The sequence below is a fragment of the Theobroma cacao genome, chromosome 5 (genome assembly GCF_000208745.1).
Source record: "Theobroma cacao cultivar B97-61/B2 chromosome 5, Criollo_cocoa_genome_V2, whole genome shotgun sequence".
In the NCBI taxonomy this organism is placed as follows: domain Eukaryota; kingdom Viridiplantae; phylum Streptophyta; class Magnoliopsida; order Malvales; family Malvaceae; genus Theobroma; species Theobroma cacao.
The window spans coordinates 2,452,603-2,478,881 of record NC_030854.1 but is presented as its reverse complement, the minus strand read 5'-3'; the positions used below and the strand labels follow the sequence as shown (position 1 = coordinate 2,478,881).

At 35.6% G+C, this 26,279-nt stretch overlaps 5 protein-coding genes across 8 annotated transcripts; 1 reads left to right on the top strand and 4 right to left on the bottom strand.

Annotated features, from left to right (window-relative positions):
* LOC18597889 (ethylene-responsive transcription factor RAP2-7) lies at positions 1,871 to 5,222 on the bottom strand. Of its 3 annotated transcripts, none has more exons than XM_018122089.1 (10): positions 4,494 to 5,222; positions 4,324 to 4,349; positions 4,175 to 4,205; positions 3,978 to 4,065; positions 3,747 to 3,892; positions 3,435 to 3,509; positions 3,250 to 3,353; positions 3,017 to 3,153; positions 2,798 to 2,914; positions 1,871 to 2,410 (listed from the first exon to the last, which is right to left on the bottom strand). In XM_018122089.1, the coding sequence occupies exons 1-10, from the start codon at positions 5,021 to 5,023 to the stop codon at positions 2,153 to 2,155; spliced, it is 1,512 nt and encodes a 503-aa protein (XP_017977578.1). In that variant the 5' UTR covers positions 5,024 to 5,222; the 3' UTR covers positions 1,871 to 2,152. The 3 variants fall into 3 exon arrangements, with proteins under 3 accessions (XP_017977578.1, XP_007027220.1, XP_007027221.1); XM_007027158.2 differs by having other exon boundaries at positions 3,465 to 3,509; positions 4,494 to 5,221; XM_007027159.2 differs by lacking the exon at positions 3,435 to 3,509 and having other exon boundaries at positions 4,494 to 5,221.
* LOC18597888 (60S ribosomal protein L4) lies at positions 12,130 to 14,743 on the bottom strand. The gene is made up of 2 exons (XM_007027156.2): positions 13,547 to 14,743; positions 12,130 to 12,560 (listed from the first exon to the last, which is right to left on the bottom strand). Exons 1-2 carry the CDS (start codon positions 14,657 to 14,659, stop codon positions 12,447 to 12,449), a joined length of 1,227 nt encoding a protein of 408 aa, XP_007027218.1. The 5' UTR covers positions 14,660 to 14,743; the 3' UTR covers positions 12,130 to 12,446.
* LOC18597887 (mediator of RNA polymerase II transcription subunit 4) lies at positions 15,438 to 17,351 on the bottom strand. The gene has a single exon (XM_007027155.2). The coding sequence runs from the start codon at positions 16,950 to 16,952 to the stop codon at positions 15,699 to 15,701; it is 1,254 nt and encodes a 417-aa protein (XP_007027217.1). The 5' UTR covers positions 16,953 to 17,351; the 3' UTR covers positions 15,438 to 15,698.
* LOC18597886 (protein REVEILLE 8) lies at positions 18,058 to 21,801 on the bottom strand. Of its 2 annotated transcripts, none has more exons than XM_007027153.2 (9): positions 21,448 to 21,801; positions 20,788 to 20,845; positions 20,568 to 20,691; positions 20,324 to 20,482; positions 20,091 to 20,216; positions 19,894 to 20,003; positions 19,082 to 19,141; positions 18,625 to 18,749; positions 18,058 to 18,488 (listed from the first exon to the last, which is right to left on the bottom strand). In XM_007027153.2, exons 1-8 carry the CDS (start codon positions 21,630 to 21,632, stop codon positions 18,654 to 18,656), a joined length of 918 nt encoding a protein of 305 aa, XP_007027215.2. In that variant the 5' UTR covers positions 21,633 to 21,801; the 3' UTR covers positions 18,058 to 18,488; positions 18,625 to 18,653. The 2 variants fall into 2 exon arrangements, with proteins under 2 accessions (XP_007027215.2, XP_007027216.2); XM_007027154.2 differs by having other exon boundaries at positions 18,629 to 18,749.
* Positions 24,365 to 26,242, top strand: LOC18597885. The gene is made up of 2 exons (XM_007027151.2): positions 24,365 to 24,602; positions 25,809 to 26,242. The coding sequence occupies exons 1-2, from the start codon at positions 24,446 to 24,448 to the stop codon at positions 26,075 to 26,077; spliced, it is 426 nt and encodes a 141-aa protein (XP_007027213.2). The 5' UTR covers positions 24,365 to 24,445; the 3' UTR covers positions 26,078 to 26,242.

Sequence of the window (26,279 nt, the reverse complement as noted above, 5' to 3'; positions counted from 1 at the left end):
TGCATCCTGGAAATTGAAATGAAATGGACCAAACCTATGATTAATCTAGTTCTCTCAAACAATAATATACAGACAACTGTTTGCCTCTAGAGAACTAAATGACAAAAGAGATTGCTGGCAGATGTATCTATGTGGTGTGATGGGTCATTTTGACAGCTTGTTCCCTCTATTCCCCAATCCAAATACGCAAAAGAAAACAAAACAATCAAAGGGCATTAATTTGATGCAAAGGCCCCAATAAGAGAGGGAAGATAAGTGGATACAAACATTAATGAATGTTTACTTTAAAGTGGTAGAGTCACTGTCAGTGAAAGATACGGAGACAGCTTCTCCCTGTTTCGGGTAATATTTAGCTCTATGTACCGACTTTCAGCTGTACTACTAAATATAGGGTTTTATGCAATGACTAAACACACATTCTTTAGGAAAAAGGAGATAGCAGTAATGTAGAACTAATTAACATGTTCTATTTTTGGTTAATATATTAATTAAGCTTGTTTACAAATAAAATTCACTCTAAAAACTTTGTTATAAACAAGTTATTATGTTGTGTTGCACTATATATAAGTTACAAATTCACACCAGTACATAATCATTAATCATTTAAAAGGATTAATACTTCAATATTATCGTACCCATTTTTTGTCGGTTCATTTATTTGTTTTGGATGTCTTAAAATTATGTTTCTTTTTTAAATATCTATACTGAAGTCATTAATTTTTATAAAATTTCGTACAAGTAAAAAAACAACAAAAAATTTTGGAGAAAAATGAAAAATATAATATATTTCTCCATGTGTTAATCATGCATGACTTTCCCTAAGCAGAAGGGTGGGGTTCAGGAAGGGTAACCTTTGCGCCCAAAGCACATGCATTAAAATCCTAGACAAAATGGGGTGAGGAGGGGGAGCATTGAATGGCATTCTCTACAAGGGTGGGGGCTAAGCTAACAACCAATGTGGAAATGGCCTAATGGAATTTGGCAACCTATGAAAACCCAGTGGTTAATAGACTAAACCCTTAACCTAGAATCTTTGAACCCTGGACAATAGCCAGGGGCCAAGGCCTTAAAACCAGGTTGGCGTAGAGCCCAACAACAGACCCACAGAAATAAAGAAGATGAAGAGGGAAGGCAGAGAAGAGCCGAAGTGAAGCATGACTGAGAGACAAAATTTGAGGAGATGAGAGAAGCAGCCTGGAACTGGGAAAAGGAAGGGGAGAGATACGGAACTTGAAAGCCTGGAATAATCAAAGCCTCCAAACTCCAACTATTTCTTACATTTTTACATGCAAAGGTACAATACACGCCAGGCTTTTCACGCTGCTCACAATACAGAGATTACCATTTTCCTTTTGCAGTTGCAGGCGTACTATCCTTGAGCAAAGCCGAGGAATGCGGAATTCTTTTTTATGTTACTCTTCTTTATTCTTTACTTTTTTTGGCTCACAAAAGTCCACAATGAAATGCCAGTAAATATTTTCAGTCAGAGATTGCCCCTTTTTCTTGGTTTTTCCCAGCTTGACCAGCTGGCAACCTGGTAGGAACAATCCATGATTAGATCCTTTGCCCTAATATAAACAAAGAACACGCCATTTTCACCAAAGAATATGATGTTTGGGTTAAATTGTTAATGGGGTAGTTGAACTTTAACCAATTATTATCAATTTGGGGATATGATTGGATAAACATTGGTGGTTTCATGCCATCAAAGCTTCTGTGAAAACTGAATTTTTATTGTATTCCTTCATGAACTCCTTTGGTTAGGCCGGAACATTGCGAAACTAATGATGCTAAGGGCCTTTAACATTTTCCTTTCCCTCACCCCCTACTGTAGTCTAAAGTCCGAAAATATCTTGCTGGCCACAAAATAGATGATGGAAACAAAGGTTTGGAACTATAACAGTCATTCCATTCAACCAAGGGCTCAAATTGACCAAAATTTTGATCATGATCATCAAACCAAATACACTAGTTTGATGAGGCTTTTACATGCGATGATGAACTCGATCAATTGATTTCCCCTTTTATGTACCGCCTTCCATTATATCAATTTCAGTAAGCCTGTAACCCCTTCTAATATTTTCATTGATTGCCTACCCAGACTCTCTACTCGGTAGAGAAGATACGAGATGGTGGCCATATTCTAACTTATTCAGCTCTGGCAGTAGAAATGAGAGATGTTCGGGTTTGTGATGGCCGGAGGGAAATGGTGGCGGTGGAGGAATGTTGTGTTAGGAATGCAAAGTTGGCCAGCAGCAGCTGATGGGGAAGTAATTGTTGAAGACGAGAATCCTGATGATGCTGCAGTAGGGAAGAGTGGCACTGGATTTGCCCCACCGTAAAGGCCTTGGATTTGCCATGCCCAGTTTGGTGCATAATCTACTTCCATCCTCTTCTCTATTGCTCTTTCCTGTCAACAGCAAAAGAAATTAAATCCTAAAATTATCATACATCATTCATTGTCAAGAGGAAATAAGAAAACACTATCATTGATCATTAAACCTACAACATCAGATTGTTGTTTATATTACAACAAAAACCTCTTCTACGGGTAAGAATTAGTTTTCCTTCTAACTTATCACTTCCATTTTCATAATAGTTCATTGCCAGTGGAAATTATGTAAGGTGGAAGAAGAGTAAAGAATAGAATGAAGTGTATTATTCAGCAATCAGTAGCATTGTAAAATGTTCAAAATAAAATTTGGCCTAAGACTGAAAGAACCCACTACATTCAAAGCAAAATTCATGTTTATGATCAAACAATTTCAGAGACTAACCAGAGAAATGTGGAGCTTACCCTATAAACAGGAAAGAAACTGGGATTTGCACCATTCCAGTTTTGAAGGTGCTTGAATGCCATCGCCTGGCCAAGACTAGGTTGAACCCTCATCGTTGCCGGAGCAGAGTTGTCAATCTGAAAAGGAAGAATATAAGCTTTTTAAGCAAATAAGTGCCTTCTACAATCAGAGAGCTGAATTAATCCTGAGGGTAATTTTGAAATTATGATTGACATTACCCTTGCTCCTGTCTCAACTGGCAGGCCATCCCATCCACGCTGGATAGCAAAGTTGTCTGAATTGTTATTCTCCTTTTGGGGATCAGATGTATATGGGGGTGCAATGCCCAAGTTCAGGTCAAGACCTTGATTTCGGTCTGTAACAAGAGGGTTGAGAATTCACTGTACACTGAAACTCAAAAGAATTGTTTATAGACATATTCACATGACAGATTCCTAAAAACAAATATTACCTCCATTATCAGATTCTGAGATTAGCTCCCCCTCATATGTGCTTGGCTCAAAGTTGGTAACCGCTTCTCTTCCATTACATTTTATGGCAGCCTTGTCATAAGCCCTGATTTTCAAAGAATCAAAACACAGATAAGGAGAATTGGAAGTCAAGCTGGGTGGGAAATCAATTAATTGGTAGTATTACAAGGGAGATTGAATTTCTGATCTAAAGGACCTTGCTGCTTCTATCTCGCTATCGAATAGCCCAAGATATATATACCTGCAGGAAAGGAATATATACTAACCCAATAAAAATCAAAATTTCCAGCAGTTACCATGAACCAATTCATTCATGATTCAACATCCTAGTTTACTTTCACTATTTTAAAACAACATATGCAAACCATATTTTACCGTTTTAGATATAACAAAAGTAAACAGACTCAAATTAATATAACTAAATACATCAAACAGAAAAATAGAATTAAAAGTCATAAACTAGCCAAAGGGTGCTCACTTCTTGCCAAGAAATTGGCCCATTCGAGCTTCCCATCGGCCACATTTGTGCAATGTAACTCCCCTGTATTTGGAACTTCCTCTTGAAAAACCAGTGCTCTGCCTTCGCAGGATATGCACAAATTCCTCCTTGGTAAAATTACTCATCTACAAAACCAAAAGTCTCTTTAAATTAATTAATTGTATCATTTTTCAGGAAGCACAAATTAAATTAAACAAATCAAATCCCAACCTGCTTAACATCTTCTTCATAATCATTAACATTAAAATTAATATCCGCATCAACTCCACGGAACTTGATCGCTGCTCGATCATAAGCCCTGTCACCCCACAAAAATTTTTAAAAAAAGATAAATAAATAAATAAAAATAACCCCAGATTTTCAACGTATATTCCGAAAATAACCTTAATCCTTATGAGAAATTGTACCTTGCTGCAGCATGCGCTGTGTCAAACCCCCCTGTAGAAAGTCAAAAACAGCCAGATTTTCATAGATTATAATAAAAAACCCACAGTTTTTAAGCGTCTCGAAAAGGAAAAAAGAACAAAAGAAGGATCAAGGATTAAATGCCCCTCACCCAAGTACACTTGTTTCCCACAATCCCTGCATTAAATTAAAAGAAAAGACAAAACAGCCAATGAGAAAACAGAGGAAGAAAAACAAGTTTTAAATGCTAGAGTTAAGCAAAATTAATTAGCAACAATGAAGGATTGGTTAAGATACTCATAACAAAGTAAAATAGCTAACCAAATATGAGACTCCCATCGCCCAGTTCTACGATAAAACGTGACGCCACGATATTGAGAACTTCTGGAGCGGGGCCCACGTCGACTCTTCTTCACTTGCTGCTTTAACTGAACCTGCTGTTGTTGCTGAGCTGCGATCCTCTGCTCCGCGGCTCCACAGTGTTGCTCCGAAGCTTCCCGGGACTTACCGAGATCCAGCCATTCCTTCTGCGACGATCCCGTTGACTTCCCGCCACCTCCCTGAACGTTGACCGGGAAAAGCGGGATGGTCCTTTGGTTGTTCTCCCTTTTCTCGGTGGTTTTGAGGATGCCGAAGGAGTAAGCGAAAGTGTCGGCGGCAGCGGCGTTGGAGGAAGAGTCATCGTCGCCTGTAGTGGTGGTGGTGTCGGCGTTGACGATGGAAGAATCGAAGCTCCCGGAATTTTCCATTTGCTTATTATTATAACCAGAAAAGTCTGGAAGCGCCTCTCCCGCCATCTCAACTGAATCATCACCACCCGAAATAACACTCAAGTTAAGATCCAGCATCATAACTAAGTCCCAAAAAAGAAAACCAAAACTGAAATGGAAAATAAAGAAGAACTTGAAAGTATAAAAAGACGAAGCAGAGAGGATGGGTGGGTGAGTTGCGGGAAGGCAAGGAAGGAGATATCAAGGGAGAGGCTGCATTTGTTTGTTGGGTGGAGGGTTTGGAGGTTTGTGATTGTAAAGCAGAGAGGGAGGAAACAACAATGAGCAAGAGAGAGAAAAGAGAGGGAGAGGGCCGAGGTGGGGGGGAGAGGGGTAGGGGAGGGTCCCTCAAAAGGGGAAGATGGGACGTATGAGGGAACAAGTAGCTGCTGTTTTGCCATTTTGGAACATTTTTTTTTCTTTAAATTATATTCAAAACCCCCTCCATTCTCTCTCTTTCCTCCTTTCTTTTTTTCTTAATAATTTTGTTTGCAATGTAAAGGCATATGTATACACATAAAAATAGAATATTAAAGACAAAGATTTTCCTAAATAAAATAGTTACACTTCCTATCTATTTTTCTTTTTTAGTAAATCCTAAATAATGTTTTTAAACATACAATACTTTTATTTTTAAAAAATTATTTAAATTAATTTTTAGTGTTTTATTTATTTTATCATATTAAAAAACATTAAATATATATTTTAAAATTTTCATATAAAATATATTAAAATTAAAAACTTCATTTAAAATTTAAAAAAATTGATAAATGTTTAGCTAGCCAACCTTTCAGTTAAACGGCCAAACAACAAATTCTTTTAGTACTAGTATTCCAAACCCATAAAATTTCCTTCTTAATCCAAAATGGAAATGGTGGGATTTGGTACTAGCTAATAATCATCCTTTTGTCTTATATATACAACTGTGATGATCTAACAAGCTTTCATAAATAGTTTATGTTTTCACCAATAAATGGAAAATAGTAGGAACAATAGTTAATTTAAGTTTACCTTTATCCACTCCATCACCCCTTTCTTAGTTACTCCAAACTCATATCAAAGGGACAAAAATCAAAAGGGTACCAACACCAACCCACAAAATCATTTTGCTTTGCATGGGTATAATTGATAGTACCAGTACTAGATGGGGTTTCATTGGTTTCGGTAGAGCTAAAGTTTGATAATGAAGGAAGGAGAAGAGAGCAGAGGGTTCAATTTCAGGCTGGTGGGAGATAAGGTGAGATAATAATGAGGGGACACCCAAAAAAATAAAAGAAAGGAGGTTTCAAAGCTGGTAATCGAGTGGTGTTTAGACTAGCACTAGCTAGCCTTAGGCTTAGAGACTGTTGCCAGAGAAAACCGCCCCCCCCCCCCACCCTCATCCAACACGTGTCTCTCATCTGGATGTACTTTCTTAGGTTTTGGACGGCCCTGATGAACCTCCCCAGTTAGACTTTAAGGTTATTTTATTATAAAGCCTGGTAGTGTCCCCTCATTAAAAACTTCGCATATTTCTGCATTTTTCCTTGGCTTCTAAAAGAAACTTCCATGGTTGATTAATGCTTCTTTCAATCACATGTTAAAAATTGAAATCAAATGAACATAAATTGTTCCCCATCTCCTGTTGTCGATTGATGTTCTATTTATTATTATTTTTTTCTAATTTTACGCTAAATGTCTGTTGATTTATAAATTTTCAAAATTAATATTTTTTATTAATAATATCAAATTGAACACGTGATATCAAATTATGAAAAGAGATAAAAAGTTTATATTTGAATTTAATATCCCAATTATATTTAATACACTATATTTGTTAAATTTAAATGAGTACCAAATCACATTAATGAATTTTTTCCCCATAAATACCATATTCACCAATTGGCCAACCGTGCACTGGTTTGATGTTAATGTTACATCCTATTCATTTATAGCAACAGGCTAATTCTGACATATTGGGAAAACATGCTATTTTTAGATATGTTAAGCTTAGACAGCATCGAAGATGAAACAAAGTAATTTCTTTTTTTCTTTTTGGCTGAAAAGAGTTAAAAGGCTTGGGATGTTGAGATTGTAATTGGATCAAAGAGTTAATAAATTTGTCACTACTTTAGCTCTGTAACTATCTTTACCAAAAAATAGTTTATTTACAAGAAAACTTGCTTGCTATAGGTTTCCATTAAAAGGGCAAAACAAATTTTCTAGAACGAGTAAGCCTAAGATGATAGGGAGTTCGGCTCAAAGACTATTTAGACAAGATTGTTTTAAATGTTGAAATCCCCTCCCTATTGGCCTTATCCTTGGAGAAGGTAGGATCACCTCTATGTTATAATAATTACTTATTCAATAATTTTTCAGATTTAACAATCAAATTCATATTTAATGTGAGATAATGTATAACAATCCCATTTAACTTTTCGAATTTAAATCACCTGACTGTAAAAAATTTAAGTTCAAGTTATTAATAGTAATTGACTTAGACCCTTATATAAATTTTAACAACCACATTAACATTTAGTATAAGATAGAGTATTACAATTCCACCTAACTATTCGAATTTTAAATCACGTGTTTCTTAAAAATTTAAGTTTAAGTTACTAATAATGATTAATTTTAATCTTTATATATAATGTGTGATAGCATTTCATAATCCTACCCACTTAAATCTCATAGGACTAATATTTCATTACCCAATATGGAAGCTCACATCAGATTGACACGCATTTTTATACCAATTATAATGACCTGAATCCAAACATCATTGATCTAATAACTTTTAAAACTTAAACCATGTGACTAAGAATTTTAAACTCAAATTGTTAATAATGATTAACTTAAACTATTATATAAATATTTACAATTACACCCACATCTGATGTTGGATATTCATTGTTGTGATTGAGACTAATTTAACATCCAGACATAAATGAATTATGACGATTTTCAAGGCTTCGTGTGGTAGATATTTAAAAAAAATGTGTAAAAAATAAATAAAATATTAATAAATTAATAAAAGCTAATAAAAAGCATAAAAATCAATGGAACAATCTAAATGATCCATGAATAGTTTGGTTGTTTTTTTTTTGTAATAAGGAAAAAAACAGACTTCTAGTACTAAATGAGAAGTGTAAGACTACAAAAATATAAGAGTCATAATCACAAATCAAATATCAAATGAAAATATAAAATAATCCTTGAAATGAAACTATTTAAAAATCTTTGAATAAAAAATTTTTGATTGTTAGATATATAATTATCCCAAACACAATTGTGTTATCTTTTTCTTTTTCCGTGTCATTTCTTAATCTGGAGTTAATTAAGTTAAAACATAAAGATTTTTTTTATAATATAAAAATATATAATAATTTCAATTTAAGACCTCTACATGCTTTGGTTAGGCTCAAGTAATAAAAAGACAAAATTCTACTCTTAATATTTTTATTAATAATAGATTAATTACATATCAAGGTGTCAACTGTATACTTTTCCGTAAATTAATGGTCAAACAAATGAAAACTGAAATTAAAGAAAGTAAAATTGGATTCTAAAAAAAAGAAAAAAAAAAAAGGAATAACAGAAAGCAGAAAATGATGATCAAAAGGGAACCTGCTCCCATGAACAAGAAGATTGTTTTTCCAGAATAAAAAATTTGCAAATTGCGTGGCGATTGTCTTAGGTTAGAGAGGGCAGCATCCGTACACGTCGCCAGCGTGATAGAAAGGCTACACCTGTGCATACATGTGGGCCTAACCCGAACCAGATGGGCCCACCCGAATAATCTTTGGCCGAGGCTATCTCGTAATCTCGTTTGTTTTGAAACAAACAGGCGTTCCATTTTTATATATTTTTTAATATTATTAAAAAAGAATTTACTTTTTATTTTATTTTATTTAAAAAAATGAGAAATTTGTCCTTTTCAAAGACGAGAAATAGAATGCCTGACGTGTCCTCGGCAGATGCGAAAAAAATGGACGAAAAACAGCATGTGCCTTTTTTATCTTACCCCACGCCATGTGCTTTGGAAATCACGTTCCTTCATTTTTACTATTTTTTAATCATTATCCTACAGTCTTTTTAAATTAATACAATAATATTATCAATTAATTTTAAATTAGATAATCTATTTAAAAATTTAATATGGTATTGAAGCATGCTTTTGTCTTCTTCATTAGTTTATCATATGATACAAAATGATGATAAAAAATATATTATATCAATGAAATTAAAAATAAAGTAAAATATATATTTTTTAAGTTTTATTTAAAATTTCAAGTGAGTTCGTTAATATTTGAAATGAATATTCTCTCAAAAAAATATATTCTGCTTAATATATAAATCTAGTCGTTAATTAATTATTAGTATTTTTGTTAGTTTGATAATGTGGTATTATTGAAAATATAATTTTATCATTTATTAATTTTAAAAAAATTAAGAGAGCATAAATCGATGCTCTTTATTTTTTTTCAAAAATATATATAATAATAATGTTTTATATTAATAAAAAAGAAAAAGCATTTTAATCATTTCATATTTTATATTAATGATGTTTATACTTTTAAGGTAGATTATTTATTTTGAAAACTAATAGACTTAAGTGTAATTATGACTAAAAGTTAAGAGATGAAAATATATTATCCTTAAAAATATATTAAGAATTTAAATGTGATAAAGATTTTTTAAATAATTATTAATTAATTTTAAGTTTAATATTTGTCATAAAAATTTAAGATTTAAATATATTTCACACTTAGTCATCGTAATGGTTAAAACTATTTAAAGTTGGAAATTATCCCCTCCACTTTGCTCTCTTTTAGGTGGCGGGGGTTTTGCTTTCCTACATTCCATTCGACTTTAAAGAGAGTAGTGCAAGACAGTTCTTAGGCAAAAATATAATAGACATCACTTTAGACCAACATAAAATATACGGTTGGAAAGAGAATTTGGTTTGATGATAAGAAAAGTAGTAGAAAGTTTTAAGGTTTAAATTTTGGAATTAACGAAAAATTCTTTATGCAAAGTAACGAAAGCAACTCTTCATGATTACCTAAAAAAAAAAAAAAAAAACCTTGCTAGATAAATTCAAATGAGAATAAGTTGTTTTCGTTATTAATTTTAATTAATTTACTTAACAAAAAGTTTATGAATAAATTCAAAAATATTTAAATAAATTTTTATTTTTTATTATATTTAATCAAATTTTAATATTTTTATTTTAAACTTAATAAGTTGTTATAATTAACTATTAACCATTGCCATGTTAATCAAAATATCAATCTTTATGTTATGTCTATGTGACATTGACATAGTATTCTTATATAATTACGTGAAGTTGTTAATAATAAATTAATGTCACGTGACATAAGATTGATAAATAATATTTTGATTAGTAACAATTAGTCAATTGTTAATTATAAATATTTATTTAATTAAAAATAAAAATATAAAAATTAATTAAATATAATAAAAAATTAAAAATTATTTAATTTTTTTAAAAATAATTTAAAATAATTTTATGTTTTTCCAAACAAAATTAAAGACTATCAAAAGAATTAACAGATAACTGTGAACTTACTACGATTTTTTTTTTTCATAATTTTAATTTATCATTTGTTATGTCGTTTAAATGTGAGGCAGTAAGTAGGGCGTAGGCCATCTACTTAATAACATCAGCCTAAATTTATTTACTGCGTGATGATGGAAGTTTTAAACAAGATGCGCCTGGAAAAGCCGCAACTTTTGACTTTGGGATTTTCCAAATATCCCGCAGAGGGAAATCCAGCTAGCTGATAATTTTTAATGTATCTTTGTTTTAATTTGCAGTCAGCTAAGTACAATATCTCGAGTAAACAAATTTGTTTGAGGTTCAGGAAAAGCCTTAGCCTGTTTATATTTTTACCCATGAAAGTGAGTGTAAGTTGGGAGGGAGATTAGATTAGCAAGCAAACTACCAAAAAAAAAAAAAAAAAAAAGACAAGTTGTTGATCATGGCGACATCCTAGTTTGTCACTAACATTAATTTAATGCAATTTCAGGTTGTGCCATCTGCTTGAATACTAAAAATTTTGAGATGCGCAATACAAAGTACTAGCTCGAGGAGATTAAGAGTGTCCAAAAAATTATTAACTAAATAGCAAGTTGGACCATAAATAGTAACCTCAAATATCTGAAGTTGCTATCCCTTTTTTAATGGTCTCGGTGCGTCAATGCATGCGAATATTGCTCTGAGCCCACACATATTAAGGCAGAGTAAGGAGGAGCTCAAATCTTTATGCCAACAAAAGTTTCTAATTTGGGGTCAGATTGTAAGATTGTATGTTAAGAAAAATGCTTAAGCACTGATTAGATAATAATAGTTGCATGATCTGAGACACCCCTAATCATTTTTTTTTTATGGAAATGGGATGCAGCTACAAGTTAAATGTTATGATCTCACATCACTAAAAGATGAAATAAATATTAAGTATATAAATATGAGTCATCACTATTTATTAAATTTGTCTTTTGAGTTGAAAATAGAAATCCTTGATTTATAAATTATTTTCAAAATTTAAAATCGCATGAGATTATGTTTACATTCTAACCCGCAACACTACAAGCTCGGCTTAGCTGACCCTTAGTCTTGACATCCTCCGATTAAGTAATAATAAGTTGGGAGGTTAATGGCTCATTACTTTCACATAGGCTTTGAGATATGAGGATTTTGGTGAAGATAAAGGAGGTGTGGCCTTCCCGTGCAGCCAGAGTATATTGGGTAATGCGTTAACAAATAATACTCCAAGTTCTGGCCAATAGGCCCGAAACCCAATGGCCCCTCGTATTCTTTTGAAGCACAGATCCCCCTCCCCCAACCAAGAACAAAATGTTTGGCCCAAAGAAAAATAGAAAGATCCAAAGAAACTTAAATAAAAAAATTAATATTAGATTTTCAACAAAATACTTATAAATAAAAAACTACAAAATTATTTTTTTTACAAACACCGCAATGTTATTTTTTTTACATTTTAAACATTACAAGTAATCACACATTACCTATAATCAAATTATATTATAAGATACTATATTCACATTACATTATAAGATACCATGCCTGTAATCAATTTTCATCCTCTTTTTCCTTCCTTCCCACTTGCTTTATTTTCACTCCACCTACCAACCAAACATATAGCGTCGAAGAAAACAACCAAGTAATAGAAAAATGAATTAAAGCTTTATTAGGAACCAGTCTTAACTAGATGGACACTGCAAAATAAACATTTCGGTAACAGAAAAGACCAACGAGACACCTTAAAACTATTTAATTCTTGTCTCATTTCAAAAGAAACTATTCCAATAGCCATAAATAATAACAAGGCAGGGCGGAGCCCAGAAAAACAATAGCATGGGAGCATGCCATTCCACCCATTCTCATCCATAACTTGAAACAGCAAAGGAAATAAAATGTCAACACCAAAACAAAACTGCTACAAACATTCTCTGCAGGAATTTTCTAAAGCCAAAAACTAAATTACTGCGACACACCCAACCACTTAGAGAAGTTCTCAAACTCTGTGTAATCACTGTCTGAGATCATTGTCTGATACCATGCTTTGCCTGCTGTCTTGATTGCTGTTGCCTCCTCCTGAAACATCCAAGAGAAGCAAAAAGGAAAAACTAGGGGAGTCAACAATAGTGAATAAAAACAAAAAAGTAAACACAACATGTGGGCTAGAATCATTAATACAAAAATATTTCCTCAAAAGATGAACAAAGAATAAAATTGCATGCCAGAGAAGATATGGGTAAAGAGTCGAATGAGGCCTCAGAACGTAAAAACAGAATGACAAATGCAGGAAACAATGTGAATCTTACAAAGATGCAAAACTTGACAACATAATTTGAATACCACCAAAACAACTAGAACAAGGAAAAAGAGAAACAAAGGCTGGCAATACAATCCATTTTGGGCCCAAAGTCATGCTAAACATAAATTGGAATAATTAATGCATTAAACTCATCTTTCTACCATAGGACTAAACTAAATGACTTAAGTCAAATAAACAAATAGCTCCCACTTCCTACCATTCTCTTGACAAAATCACAACAACTGATAAACATGTAGAAGAGATGACTCAAGAACATGTATGAATCAGAGTCAAACCAAATTAGAATCACTCTCCTCATGCCAGTTACATGTACCATATGCCGAGATTTAATCAAAAGCAACCAAGCATCCTATTAAACAGTGTTACAGCCGCAACAGCACCTTATCGTCAATAGAGGTAATATCTCAACAATAAAACCAGTTGACACTAAAATAGCACACTTCTAGGAGTTCCGCATCCAAAAGAGTGATCTCATAAGCACAAAAAAATCTAAATACAGCAATTAACCAAACAATTAGAAGCAGCGATGAACAAAACGATTCATTTAATCATAAAAATAATCACAAGCCAATTCAAGGAACAAAACATCCAAAGGCATTAAACATTAAGTCAAAGCACATACTACATAATTCAATTGACATATAAAAGGCATCAGCCTAACCCACAGAAATTCCACATTATCATCATTAAGAAGCTCAAAAGCATTTACAAAATATACTAAAACAAAACAGAAATGATATACCTTAGAAACGGGCTTCCTCTTCTTGTCAAGCTTCTCCTTCTTGGCCTTAACACGTTGTGCCTCAGCCAAAAGGGCCATCCTCCTAGCAGTCTTCGCATATGGGTTCAACTTCAGCATAACATTCAAGTTCTTAAGTGGATTCTTCTTCAAAGGTGCCCTCTTGATCTCGTTCTTAATCGGCTTCACTACCGACTGGATCTCATCAGAGTTAATAATCCTAGCAAGGTCAGCATTGACCATCTTAGCGCGGGGCAAAACGTACCCTTTCTTCTTCTCAGAAGGCTTATCAAATGACCCGTAAATCGAGTCCAGCTTCTCGTAAGCCGACTTGGTCCAGATAACGAACCTTCCAAGGTGTCCACCAGGAGCGAGTTTCAACAGATTAAGCCTCTCCACGTTGGCAACCTCGACTCCAGGAATGTTCCGGAAGGCTTTAACGAGCTTTGCACCCTCTGTTCCGTAAACAATCAACGGACCTTTACGGGAAATGTACCTCCGGTTCCTCATTTTTCCTTTTCCAGGTCGGATTCCTTGGCTGTCCTTAGCCTTTTCCACATCAGGATATGCTCCGACCTGCTTCAAAACCTTAATTGCAGCCGAGGTTTTCTCCACGCCCTCCACAGCGTCGGATACGACCAGAGGCATCTCCGAGACGGCCTCGATGCGGTGGCCACGTGCCATCACGAGGGCAGGAATAGCAGAGGCAGCGATGGCGGAGGCAACGGCGTAACGCTTCTGGTTAACGTTGATTTTCCGGTGCCAGCGGCGCCAGATCTTGGTAGGAGCAAACATGCGGCCACCACGACACATGTTTCCAAAAGCACCTTGGCCTGCGCGGTGAGTACCGCCACCGGGAACACGGGGGATACGTGAGACGGCACGGCCGGTACCCCAGGATTCGGCGGAGGTCTGGTGACCAGCACGTTTGGAGACGGCATAGGGTTGGCGGCGGTTTTTGGAGATGTTGTCGTGGACGAAGGTGACGATGTCGGGTCGGATCGAGGCTTTCATGACATCAGCGAGAGGGACGGTTGGGCAGGCGTCAGTGGCCATGTCGGATTCTATAGTCTGGACAGAGACTAGAGGGCGGACGGCAGCAGCCGCGGCTGCCATTGTTCAAGGTTTGGGTAGTGAGAGAGTGTTGGGAAAATGAAGTAAAAGATGTAAGACAGAGAGGGCGCTAGGGTTTTGAGGAGTGCGGATGTGTAAAGAGAATATGGTAGGGTTTCAGTTGTTTGGTTCCGGGGTTTAGCCTGTTCTACCAGGTAACGGGCCTACGAGGATGAGTTTGGGCTGCTACACCCTAATATAATATATGGGCCATGATATGTCAATATGGACTCTACACCAGCCTAGCCTATATAAATGATTGAAGATTGAGCCTGTCCAAGCTTTTTGCCATTTTTCATTCCGAAAAAATCAGGTTGAAACTTGGAACATTCAATTTCATATTAACTCCTGAATATTGCAAGATTGGGGGTTTTCGTTTCTTTTTTTTTTTTAATTTAATTTCTTATTATTCAAACTATTGGAATTATACAACTCAATATGAACTATCACACCTTCAATATCAATTATCTAAAAATAAATAAATGGTCAGAATTCATCTACCTTCTCCACTCTTCCTCCTTCTAAACCACTACCTTCTCCACCTTCTGCAAGAAAGATCACCTCTGTTGTGTCTGCAAGTACCAAGTGTATGCAACCCTCGCAGATTTGTAGCTCTTTGTTCACAGAAATAACAGTTCTCGCAACTTTCTATATCCCATCAATGGTTCTGTAACGAATAATGGTAAAAGAATTGCTTTCCTTTCCTAGCACCATCTATTGTTTACCAGGATAGTGTCCAATCAATGGTTTGAATGCAGGATGTTTTACTGAATGTTTAGTGTAAAACAAAACCAAATCCTTCTCATTTTCAATTCTGATACATGACAAGAAATAATTATATATCTAGGAAATGCAATTATTTTCCAACTAAAGGAATTCAGATGGGTTAGTGAAAAGGACTCTACAAATTGCAAATTACTTAGCATTCGGGTACATGAATGAAACTCAGAATTCCATTTTGTTCCTAAAATTATGAGTTACATATTGCAGGTACACTTACTTCAAGTACTTCAAACTACCAATCATTCAAACCATCACACTATCAATCTTCATCATCAGAGCTTCCCTCATCACTACTATAATCACTGCTATCATCATCAGGATCCAGGATATCCAGCTCAACATGTCGCACCTGGATTGGCTCAGGTGGCTTATGCAATCCTGGAGGCGGAACAGGCCGCAAGTGTGGCTCTTCCATCCTAGGTATAGGCAAGGAGTCCAACGGAGGCAGTGGCACTGGGTCCCCAGGCTTCCATCCAGGTGGTGGCACAGGCAGATTGGTTGGCAACTCCACTGGCATCCCAGGTTTCCAGCCTGATGGAACTGTAAAGTTTGGAGGAAGCAAACCCTGAAGGGCTGCCAAATTTGCAAGTGGATTGGTATCCACAGGCTGTGCAGGTGGTGGCTCAATGATTGCCTCGACAGCTTTCTCCTTAGCCTCAACTGCTTTAGGCAAACCGACATCAAGATCAGCAAAGGCATACAGCTGAGAAGCACGCATCTGCTCCTCTTGCGGAGCAGGGGGGAGTGCCCCGCGAAGAGGTGCCTGTCCAGCACCAAACTCCGGAGGTGCAAAAGTAGTATAACTAATCCGATGCGCATACGACAAAATATCCGACAAATTCAACTGAGATGCGACCGTTGTGGTACTAGAATCATCATCACCCCCACCACCATCCTCCTCCAATTTCAACCTCTTAGGCCGCCGATAATCAGAATAATCATCAACAAGCATATCAAGAACCCGTTCCGCCTCTTTAAGTTTATTAGCAAAAGCAAGAATTGCACCATCATTGGACCTAATTTCCCTCGCAATCTTCTGCTTAAAATCTTGAAGATCCAGGATTTCTTGGAGTTGGGCAACGGCTTCGAAGAGTTGGGTTTGGAGGGAAGTGAATAAGGAGAGGACTTCTTTGGTTGAAGTTGGGGTGGATTCAAGCGGAGGGGGAGGCGTTGTTTGGATTTGCGAAGAGAGGAAAGAAGGGAGAGATCCGCGAAAGGCGGACACCCAGACGGTACGATTCGGGGAGACTTCAAAGAGTTTGGAAGCTAAGGAGGCCATTTGGAGGAGGAGGGATTGTGCTCTGGGCAGTGGAGGGAGAAGAGAAAGTAGCGCTGACGAGGTGGTTGTGGCGGAGAGATTGGTGGAGCTAGGTTGTTGCTGCTGCTGCGGCGGCGGTTGGGGCTGGGGTTGGGAAGAAGGGTATTTTGGAGGGGTAGGGTTTTGCAGAGAAGGTGAGTTGGGGTTCGTTAAGCCCAGCCTGGCTGGGGATTGCACTATCTGATGTTGCAGCATTTTCAATTTGCTTGATCTAAAACTATTTTCCCCAATGAAATTTTCCAAGTAATTGCAAAGAAAAGAAAGCGATTTGAGCTATGCCTTAATCTGACAAAAAATAAACAACCCTAGAGGCTAGAATTCGCAAAGAAATAACCGAGAAAAAGCAGCTGAACCCCAAACCGTTCATTGATTTAACAGAGATGTAATCTTACCAACACCAACAGCAAATCAGATTTTCCTTCACATATTTTGCTCTGTCAAGTAACAGATTGAAGAAATGTTCCCGGAGAAATGTGTGAAAAACTTGACTGGAGACTCCAGAAGACTATAGAAAGGAAGAGGGAGAAGGCAAATCAGTGGTTGCTGATGGTCGCGGGTCGGGGCAGTTTTCTTACGGGTATCAGAAAGGGACAACGAGATGGTCCGACCCAGAAGAGAACATGGGCTTCAGGAGTATATATTGGGCAGACCAATGCCTGTTGTTAGGTAATTTAAAAATTTTTATATTATATTTTCATGAAATAGCTGTCATTTCGCTAACCAAAGGTGCCATTAATGGTTACTTCTATATAAACTCTATCAAGAAAAAAAATATGTAGGAAATGATATTAAATATTAATGTAATACAACAAAGGAAATACCACCCATTTAATTAAATACCAAATAGTGAGAAAAGCTCTGTTGTTATTGTTATTACAAATTATTGTCCTCAAAGGAAAATCACCCTTTTATACGTGGCATAAGCGATGCCTCTGACTAGCCCAAAAAAAGGTTTGAGGTTAGATGAGAAGGGAAAAAATGAAGAGACTTGAAGTGTGGCAATTAGTACATGATTATGTTGTTTTCCTACAACTGGTTTTTGGCATAATAGCTTATATTAGCACAAAGGAACTGGGAGAAGAACCGCAGCTTGGCGCCAACTAGAGGTGCAGGATTCCAAGCTACCTGCTAAAAAGGCAAAAGACACGGTCTGGGAAGGAGAGACCAGATAAGTGAAACCCTCCACAGCAGCCTGCTATAGTTGGCAAATCAATCAGCACAAACAGTTTCCTTCCACGAGCAAGGGGGTTCTTAATGAGCTTATGAATGCCTTTGAAAGCAGCAGCGTGCACCCCTTTGACCTTGGTACGATCCCATCAAATTTTAGTCAAACTGAGAGATAATATTCTAGTGGAATACTTGTTAATAACCAATATATGACAATAGCTAAGAAATCTAGCATGTTGCCATGGAGTTCCTTCTAGCTACATTCATAAGGCAAAACCATGATCTTTATTACAGATATGTTCAAATTCTTGTAGTTTCACTTCTATTGTAAGGCATACTTCACAATTGGGTAAAACGGCTAATTGACAAACCTCACAAGAATATACACAATTATCTGGTTGATAGGTCAAAACCGGGTGACAACCATTCCACCTGACTCGCTGCACATCGAGACCCTTACAGAGCTTGAAAGTCCGTAGTAGCAAACCTTTCTTCCACTCAACATTTCTAACATTTTCTCCAGGTGGTGGTTGCAACTCCTTCACCTAGTAACCTCCAAGCATGCTGTCCAAGTTTCATTAGACACTTTAGATTTAAGATAGCAGTCAAAGGAAACAAAAATTACAATCCTGATGCAGCAAAAGGAAGTTATAATGAAAATATAGATGAAAAGCAGAAAAAACAAATGAAAAGCACGTACTTGCCTGCAAGCCCTACATAATAAACAGCTTAACATGATATATCATTCGTTTGGCTTTGGGGAATAATTCCCGTGCCAAGTCCCACCGTTTTTGTGCTGACATCATATGAGGACATAACTTTCCTCTGCAACAACCAAGGAGATCAATCAGTTAGCAGTAAAGAACAGTCATTGAAAAAACATAGAAAGAAAGAAAATATGCTCACTGATGAGGAAAAAAGTTCTGTTTGGTTTTCTCTCATTTAAATAACCAAGAAGGAATTGAAATATGCGAGTACCCAAGCATTGTAGAAGAAATCATGTTTTAGTAGCAACATAATCATTAGACATTTTTATTTCAAAATGAAGGAAAAAAAAAAGAAAGAAAGTTGGAAGCACCTATTTACCCAAGTCAATAAAATTTGAACAGAAAATAATGTCTGAAAAGCATAAACACTAACTTCATAAAAATACTTACGACTGGCTCAAAATCAGGACTACACAAGTTAACGGTGAGGTTTCTCATCAGTAACAAGACCTGCAAAAAGTCACAAAAAGGAATTACATACAGTAACCCAGATCATTTAGAACAGGGAAATTTCACAGGGCAGAGATTGTATATAATCAAAAGTCATGTTCAATTACTTTTCTGATGCCACAAGGCAAACATCAAAGAAATCTCCTGTGATATATAGGTGAAATCAGAAAACTTCTGAATGCAGAGATGGCTGTTCTTACAACAAATTTGTAGAAGCTTTCCCATGATAAACCAGTTAGGCACCTCTCCTATTGATTGCAATACTCAAATATAACCACTCATTCTATAGCCTCACATGAAATTAAATTTGAAAGACCAGCCTTTCACCACATCCATCCATGAGAGGATGCAGAAGACGATTCTATAAAGCTTATATAAGACTCCAAGAAATAGTTAAGGCTATATGTACCATGCAGTCCAAATTATGCAACAAATTCTAAGAATCTCACAAAACATCAACAACCTTATCTGGGCCTATTGCTATTTTAATGAATTTACAGACAAGGCCCAGACTTTAGAAAGGAAGATATAAACACGTCATCAGCATTTATTCCTATACACTGCTTTGTAAACTTTATCTAAGGGGTTGTTGGTCACTACTGACCAAAAACCAGGTCATGTCGACCAGTATTTCCTCTGATTTTTATTTTAAACTTTCTACATCATATAATGTAAATTAGGGCAGGGCATTTATGATATATACTACAAATATGACCTGTTGAAATAAAAAAAATAAGCGCCATTTGACTCACAGTTTCAAAATTTATCGGATCCATCTCTTTGAGTTTTTGCACATGCCCTTGGGTGTCTGGATCGAAGATGCTCCCAATGAAGCTATAAACTTCAGCAAAATCCGGTATACCTGCAAAACAAAGATAAAGCTGACCTATACCATCAAGTACAAACAAAGTAAATGGGAAAAAAAATTGATTATGGCCAACACAAATACCATGAAGCATGGGAGCTTGTTTCCCTTGGTATGGCATATCAGAACTAGGTATTGTCCTACTTGAGCTTCCAATGCCACTGACACCACTGTTACTAATCCTTGCTACGCCCTTCGATCCAATATCAGCTGAATCAGTAACGTTGTATGCATAAGAAGTGCTGGAATATTCCCTTTAGGAAAGCTAGTCTACTACTATTATAACAAAGGAAAAAAAAGGAGAGAAGTATGCATGCCTTCAGCTCCTTGAAGGCTTGTAAATTCATCTTGTGGTGGCATGATTTTGCTTGGGGCAGTGTTTACTAGCAAGGACGCTTCATCCCAGGGAGCATATCCAGGTGCTATGGTATTTATTGAAGAAGGATAAGCCATGGATGCTTGCAATGACACTAAAACTGCTAATTTAAAAGCATGTCAAAATGTAATCATAGCCTTAATACTTCAATCTAGTATATCTTCACAATCCTTAACAAAACAAACCATTTTTAGACGCCTTTTGCGGGTAAGGGTGAGCAGCTTTGCGCTTGGGGCGAGGAGGAGGCACATGTGCAATTGTCCCATTCTTTTGGACCTTCAAAAAGTATTTCTGGGCATGACTTCGAATCTGAAAAGGCAGCGAGCATTCATTTAAAAAAAATGAACCAAAATGAGATTAAATATTAAAAATTTAGCTCACAACATCCAATTGTTGTCTTTAAACCTGGATAACTGTCTTTGAACCCACAAAATCTTCAATTTTTTTCCAGTCACGGTCAAACCTAAGTCAGGAAGAAAGATAGAAAACTACTTATATAAAAATCATGCTAACAAGAATTTTTTCTATTACAAGACAACATTGATCCTTACAGTTCAAATTGCTAATAAAACATAAATAGAACAAGGCAACAGCTGCAAATCATATCCTAAACAAAAAAATAATAATAATAAAAAAAGGAAGTAAATGTATTGTCATTGGCATCCTCGTACAAGGTTCAATGCACAAACCGACAAGGAAGTTTTATAGTAACAATCAGGTAAATTCTTGTACCAAATTCAGCCAAAATTAAGCTCCCAAACAACTTGAGTATCAAGTTTGCAGATAAATTTCTCCATAAAACACATCCAGTTCACAATTATCTCAAGAAATGACTCGTTCAAGACTTTCCAAGTTCTAAACTAGTTAAAACAGCAGAATCAAAATTAAGAAACAGCAAGAAAAGGGTAAATTTCCGACCGAAAAAGGAGATGGAAAGTTGGAAACCCAAGAAAACAGTAAATCGAAGTATTGGGTACTTGTAATTCATTTTAATTTTTCAAAAAAGAACAAAATTGGTCCAAAAGTTTTCAACTTAAAAATAAATAAAGAAGAAGAAGAACATACAGTTGAAGAGCTTCAAGGAACTTGTCGTGTTCTTCCTCAGTCCAACTCTCACGTGACTTGGTGATGGTGTAAGGTTTCCTGACTTTCTTTCCGGACCCATCAGCGGCGTTCGCGGACGTGGAAGACTGCTGCGGAGGAGGTGCTGGAGGCAGTGGAGGATTCGGTGACGACGATGATGAGTTCATGTTTTGCTCTGCTTCTTTTTCCTTCCCTATGCTTGCTTTTTGCAACCAAACTATAGACAAAATGACTGACTTTGAAAGAGAGAGAGAGAGAGATGAACTCAGTTGTCTGGCGGGTGGAGCTGGGTAACATGTGTGGTGAGTTATCTAAGGCCGTTCAATTAATCGTCTCATTTCAATTCCTCTTCTACGCCGATTTTAGTTTATGGTCTTTATCCATACCGAGAGGTTTCTTTCTTGTGTGGTCTAATTCAGGAGGGAGTATCTAATACTACAACGTGATTGGATAACCTCCCTATAACTACAGTACTAGACTTTCCATTCTGCCTTTTGACCTTTTGGCCTTTTTTCTTAATACATTTTTCGTGTTATAATGTTGAATATTAAAAAAAAAAAAAACAATTTCATGGCCTTTATTCTCACCTGATGTGATCTAATAATTCGTGGATCCATAAATTTTACTTTTGAATTTATCCAATAAATATCTCAGAAAATACAATATTTGAAATAAAATTAATGAGTCAAGCAGCGTGATTAGAAGATATATATTTTATTTTTTTATTATTACTTATAAATATTTGAAAAAAAAATTCTTTCGTGCAGGAGGCCACACCGTAGTTTTCATGGTGTAGGGGCGTAGAGTTGGGGTTGGCAAGCAACGCAACGCGACGAGACAGAGCAATATACAAGCCGATTAATCCGTTGACAGCGCCGCCGATGTGTTGAAGAGTGAAGCGAAAAACTGCTCGTCATAAGTTGTTAAAACCCGAAAGGAAGGGTGGGTCCCACGATAGATTTGTGAAAGCTACGCGCCAGTCTTTCTTGTCCACTAAATTAAAACAACCACCCAATATCGTGTCCTCTCGTACCTGTGTACCCGTCCCCCCATTTTTCCACTTGCACCTCGATTTTAATTATTTTTTTAATGACATATATTTTAAACAAAACACACAAAAAATAAAATAAAAAATAAAAAAACAGTGGTGCAGATTGAAGCTCCATTGTCTGGTCTTGACCCAACGATCTAACGGTTGACATTACATCAAGCTTTAGGTTGTGATGGCCAAACCATGGCCCACTAGAAGTGTCCATGGTCTGTTTTCGTTCGCTTTAAAAAAGTATATATAAAAAACTTTTTTAAAATTGTAAGCTTTTAGGTTTTCAGTGACAAAAGTCATTATAACCAAAATTGTACTTAACTTTTAAGCCTAAACCGATCTAAGTCAATTTTTCACGACTTTTTATATTTAAAATATTTTAATTTTATTTGCTTAGAAAAAAAAAATTGTATTGATTCAAATTACTTCAGTTTTTATTTGACAACCTTAAAACTATTCCGTATGCCCCACCGGGCTGTCCACGGCTTTTTCTGTAACGGGATCTGATGACACGTGGAAGCATGATCTTCCACTCGCGGGAGTGTAAAAGAAAAGTCAGTCCCATGTGTTGTCTTAGGCCAATCTGCCGACCATTGGGCGAACTAAGTGGAATGGGGACAGGACAGAGAGGTCAGGGCTGAGCCTGCGTGCCCCAGTGCCAAGGAATGAGAAGAAAAAATTTAATTTCGACCGGTTAATTATTTTGGTGCCACTGGAATTGGGCAACAAGAGGTGACGATAGAGAAATATGATGGGATTTGGTCATTCACGTCGCACCAGATTGAGTCTCCAGCGTCTCTGATAATGCCATGTGTCTTTGATTGACTAGACATCTCATCAGACTGAACACCAAGGTAGTTAATGATTCTATAATCTTTCTGTCTGATTTTTTTTGGCTATTTTAAAATATATAATAACTTTATAGTATCAGATAATTAATGCTGAAATAAGAAACTTTGTTAGTACATCACAAAACTTAAGTTCATCCAAACTTATACTATCACTTTCACCTAGGAAAGAACAAAGGTGATTAGGATTAACTACATGACATTTTCTTAGATAATGTGGTGTTACTTTATTTTGTGTCTCCAAAAGGCATTCTTTGAGTACTACATTATTTAATTAAGTGATTAGCATATATTTTTTATTAAAAAAAAGTTTGAATTTTTTCTCAAATAAAAAAGGGTATTCTTTCTTAAGGAAATTATGTTGTTATTTTTATTTTTTGAGCATTAAGAACCATAAAGATATTAAAAATCGAACATCTTAAAAATATAAGATATAATATTTAAAAGAATTCTTCTAACTATTCAAATAAATTTAAATAAATTTTTATTTTTTTATCATTTTTAATCAATTTTTTATATTTTTATTTTGAATCAAATAAATTTTTACAATTAATTGTTATTAATCGAAATATCATTTATCATTTTATATTCGTATAATATTAATATATCAATAACATAAAAGATGAAGATCATCACATGATTATGTTAAATGTCACATAATCATTTATTATAATACGATAATATGCCACGTTATAGCGACATGATATAAAAAAATTGACGAGTTACATTATAATTAAAAGTTAATTATAAAAATGAAAGTATAAGAAATTAATTACACTAAAAGTTAATTAAACAAAAATATAAGTTAATTATATCTATATTTAGAGAAGAACTAAAAGGGTGTAGTAACAAAGAAGGAATATTTTGGCCAAATGAAAAAAAAAGAATATATTTATACTGAAAATAGAAAAATAAAAGAAAATTAGTTATGCTGCCACGTGTCATATGATGACATGGACGAATTTGAGGTTGTCAGATTTTCCCAGCGGATAAGAAAGTATCCAAAAATTGATATTTTTTTAGGTGCGGGAGAGAGAGAGATCATTGGAGCTGTGGCGTCAGTAGCTTCAATTGGAATCTTCGGTTTCAGATGCCAATGGATATTCAAGCTGGAATCGGGAGCTTAACATCTCACGGCTTTTGGAGAACATCACAGAAATCCACATCTCCATATCCTTGTTCTTCTTTCAAAATTTTCTGCTCCAAAAAAGGCTCTCGGCAACCTCAAGAAAACGGTGATAACAGGGGTATGTCATCAGCTTTATATATAGGCCCCAAAGTATCAACTCAGCAGCAATTTCACTTAAATGTCAAAAGGGTGTTTTACCATATCATTGGGTTTTCTTAATTTGCCCGTCTTGTTTGAAGTTTTGGTTGTTTTGGGTTACATTGCCAATATAGTTATTCTGAGAAAGAAGATTTCTTTTCTTTTGCTGCAGCTGCTAATGTTGGAGTTTTACTATTGCTCCTGTTATCTGTGTTGGTGTTACTGTCACTAAGCCATTTTCATTAAAGATTTAAATCAATTGGAGTTTATTAGTTTGTTTTTAGGAACAGAAGTCCTAATTACTCATAAATTTTACTTTATTTTTTGACATCCAAGATTAGGTGGAGGAATCGGGAATGGGAATGGAAATAGAATTAGTACTCATCTGAGCTCTTAGGAACTTGAATATTCCTGGTTAGTGGTTGCATTACATTATCTAGAATTCAAAGTTTTTGAAAAGTGAGTCCTATTGTATATCCAATTTGCCTGTGATCATTATCATGATTAGGCATGCCCATGTCTTGTAATTTTTCTACTGATTTAAGCAACAGTGGCTAACTTGGTTGACCTGGAGAGCACATTTAAAGAATATTTATTCCTTTAGATTAGACTTGTGCTTGAATATGCGAGATGAATACTTCAGGATCAAGGAAGTGATTCTCATCTTTACTATATTGTGAGGCAGACTGTATACTAGAAACAGGCTTTTGCTAGTGCCCTGCTGCCTGCCCTTGTTTAACACTGTTGTCATACCATAAATTGTCCTTCTTCCTATCGTTTCTTCCCACTGCTATCAGGTGTTCGCATTAGTGCATTAGCATACACATGGAAATCAACATAACACTAACTTGATTTATCTACTGGAGCCCATGTATATTTACGAACTTCATTTTTTTGGGAGCTCGGAAATTAAAATAATAAAACTTTTATATGGTGTTAACTGATATCCCAGGCAGCGGAGTGCAGTCATTATTGCATATTAGCTACATCTGTAATTCAATTGATGTTGAAAGAATTTTTTGGTGTTAGGGCTAAGTCACTGTGCAAGTATGAACAATGATTTGACTATGCTATGTTGGTATAAGATCACTTTCTTATGATTTAGCTACTTCTGAATTTACATTGCCCTTATACTGCTTCTCCTATCCAAATACTCATACAACAATTATTCTTGGACATACCTCAGGTGATAAATTCTCAACTGATTGGGATAAGGCATGGACAAATTTCAGGAAGCAAAGCAAAAAGTCCATCTTCTCAAGGTTCTTTCCTGACAAGTATGTTACCTGGAATCCTAGACAATCAAACTATCCTTTGTCTGAGGAGGTTGATCCCATCAAGAGAACAGAGAGGTCAAACCTCATGTTATGGACCAGTCCAGGATTTACTTTAGTAGGGGCCACTATAATAGTCGCATTCCTTTTGCTATATACAATTCTTGCACCAGTTAAGTGATCTAATTTTCCCTAAGGAAAAAGCAGTTCATTTTCTGTAAAAGGATCATTGTCAGAATGAAATGAGTATAAAGGGGAGAAATTTGTAGACCCCTACTTGTAAGTAAATCTGGATACTGGTTGTTATTTATAGCCAATTTGCTTTGCCCATAAGCATCTGTCTTTCTTTTTCTTTTTTTTTTTTTTTTTTTTTTCCTTATTTT

Excerpts from the sequence above, each read along its gene's own strand:
- LOC18597889 (XM_018122089.1), bottom strand. The coding sequence starts at position 5,023 with ATGATGCTGGATCTTAACTTGAGTGTTATTTCGGGTGGTGATGATTCA. Across the intron at positions 4,066-4,174 it reads ACAGCGCATGCTGCAGCAAG|GGCTTATGATCGAGCAGCGA; the intron begins GTACAATTTCTC and ends GTGGGGTGACAG. Across the intron at positions 2,411-2,797 it reads GTTTCTTTCCTGTTTATAGG|GAAAGAGCAATAGAGAAGAG; the intron begins GTAAGCTCCACA and ends TGCTGTTGACAG.
- LOC18597888 (XM_007027156.2), bottom strand. The coding sequence starts at position 14,659 with ATGGCAGCCGCGGCTGCTGCCGTCCGCCCTCTAGTCTCTGTCCAGACT. Across the intron at positions 12,561-13,546 it reads AGAGGAAGCCCGTTTCTAAG|GAGGAGGCAACAGCAATCAA; the intron begins GTATATCATTTC and ends TGGATGTTTCAG.
- LOC18597887 (XM_007027155.2), bottom strand. The coding sequence starts at position 16,952 with ATGCTGCAACATCAGATAGTGCAATCCCCAGCCAGGCTGGGCTTAACG.
- LOC18597886 (XM_007027153.2), bottom strand. The coding sequence starts at position 21,632 with ATGAACTCATCATCGTCGTCACCGAATCCTCCACTGCCTCCAGCACCT. Across the intron at positions 20,692-20,787 it reads GTTCAAAGACAGTTATCCAG|ATTCGAAGTCATGCCCAGAA; the intron begins GTTTAAAGACAA and ends CTGCCTTTTCAG. Across the intron at positions 20,483-20,567 it reads GCAAAAGGCGTCTAAAAATG|TTTTAGTGTCATTGCAAGCA; the intron begins GTTTGTTTTGTT and ends TTAAATTAGCAG.
- LOC18597885 (XM_007027151.2), top strand. The coding sequence starts at position 24,446 with ATGCCAATGGATATTCAAGCTGGAATCGGGAGCTTAACATCTCACGGC. Across the intron at positions 24,603-25,808 it reads AGAAAACGGTGATAACAGGG|GTGATAAATTCTCAACTGAT; the intron begins GTATGTCATCAG and ends GACATACCTCAG.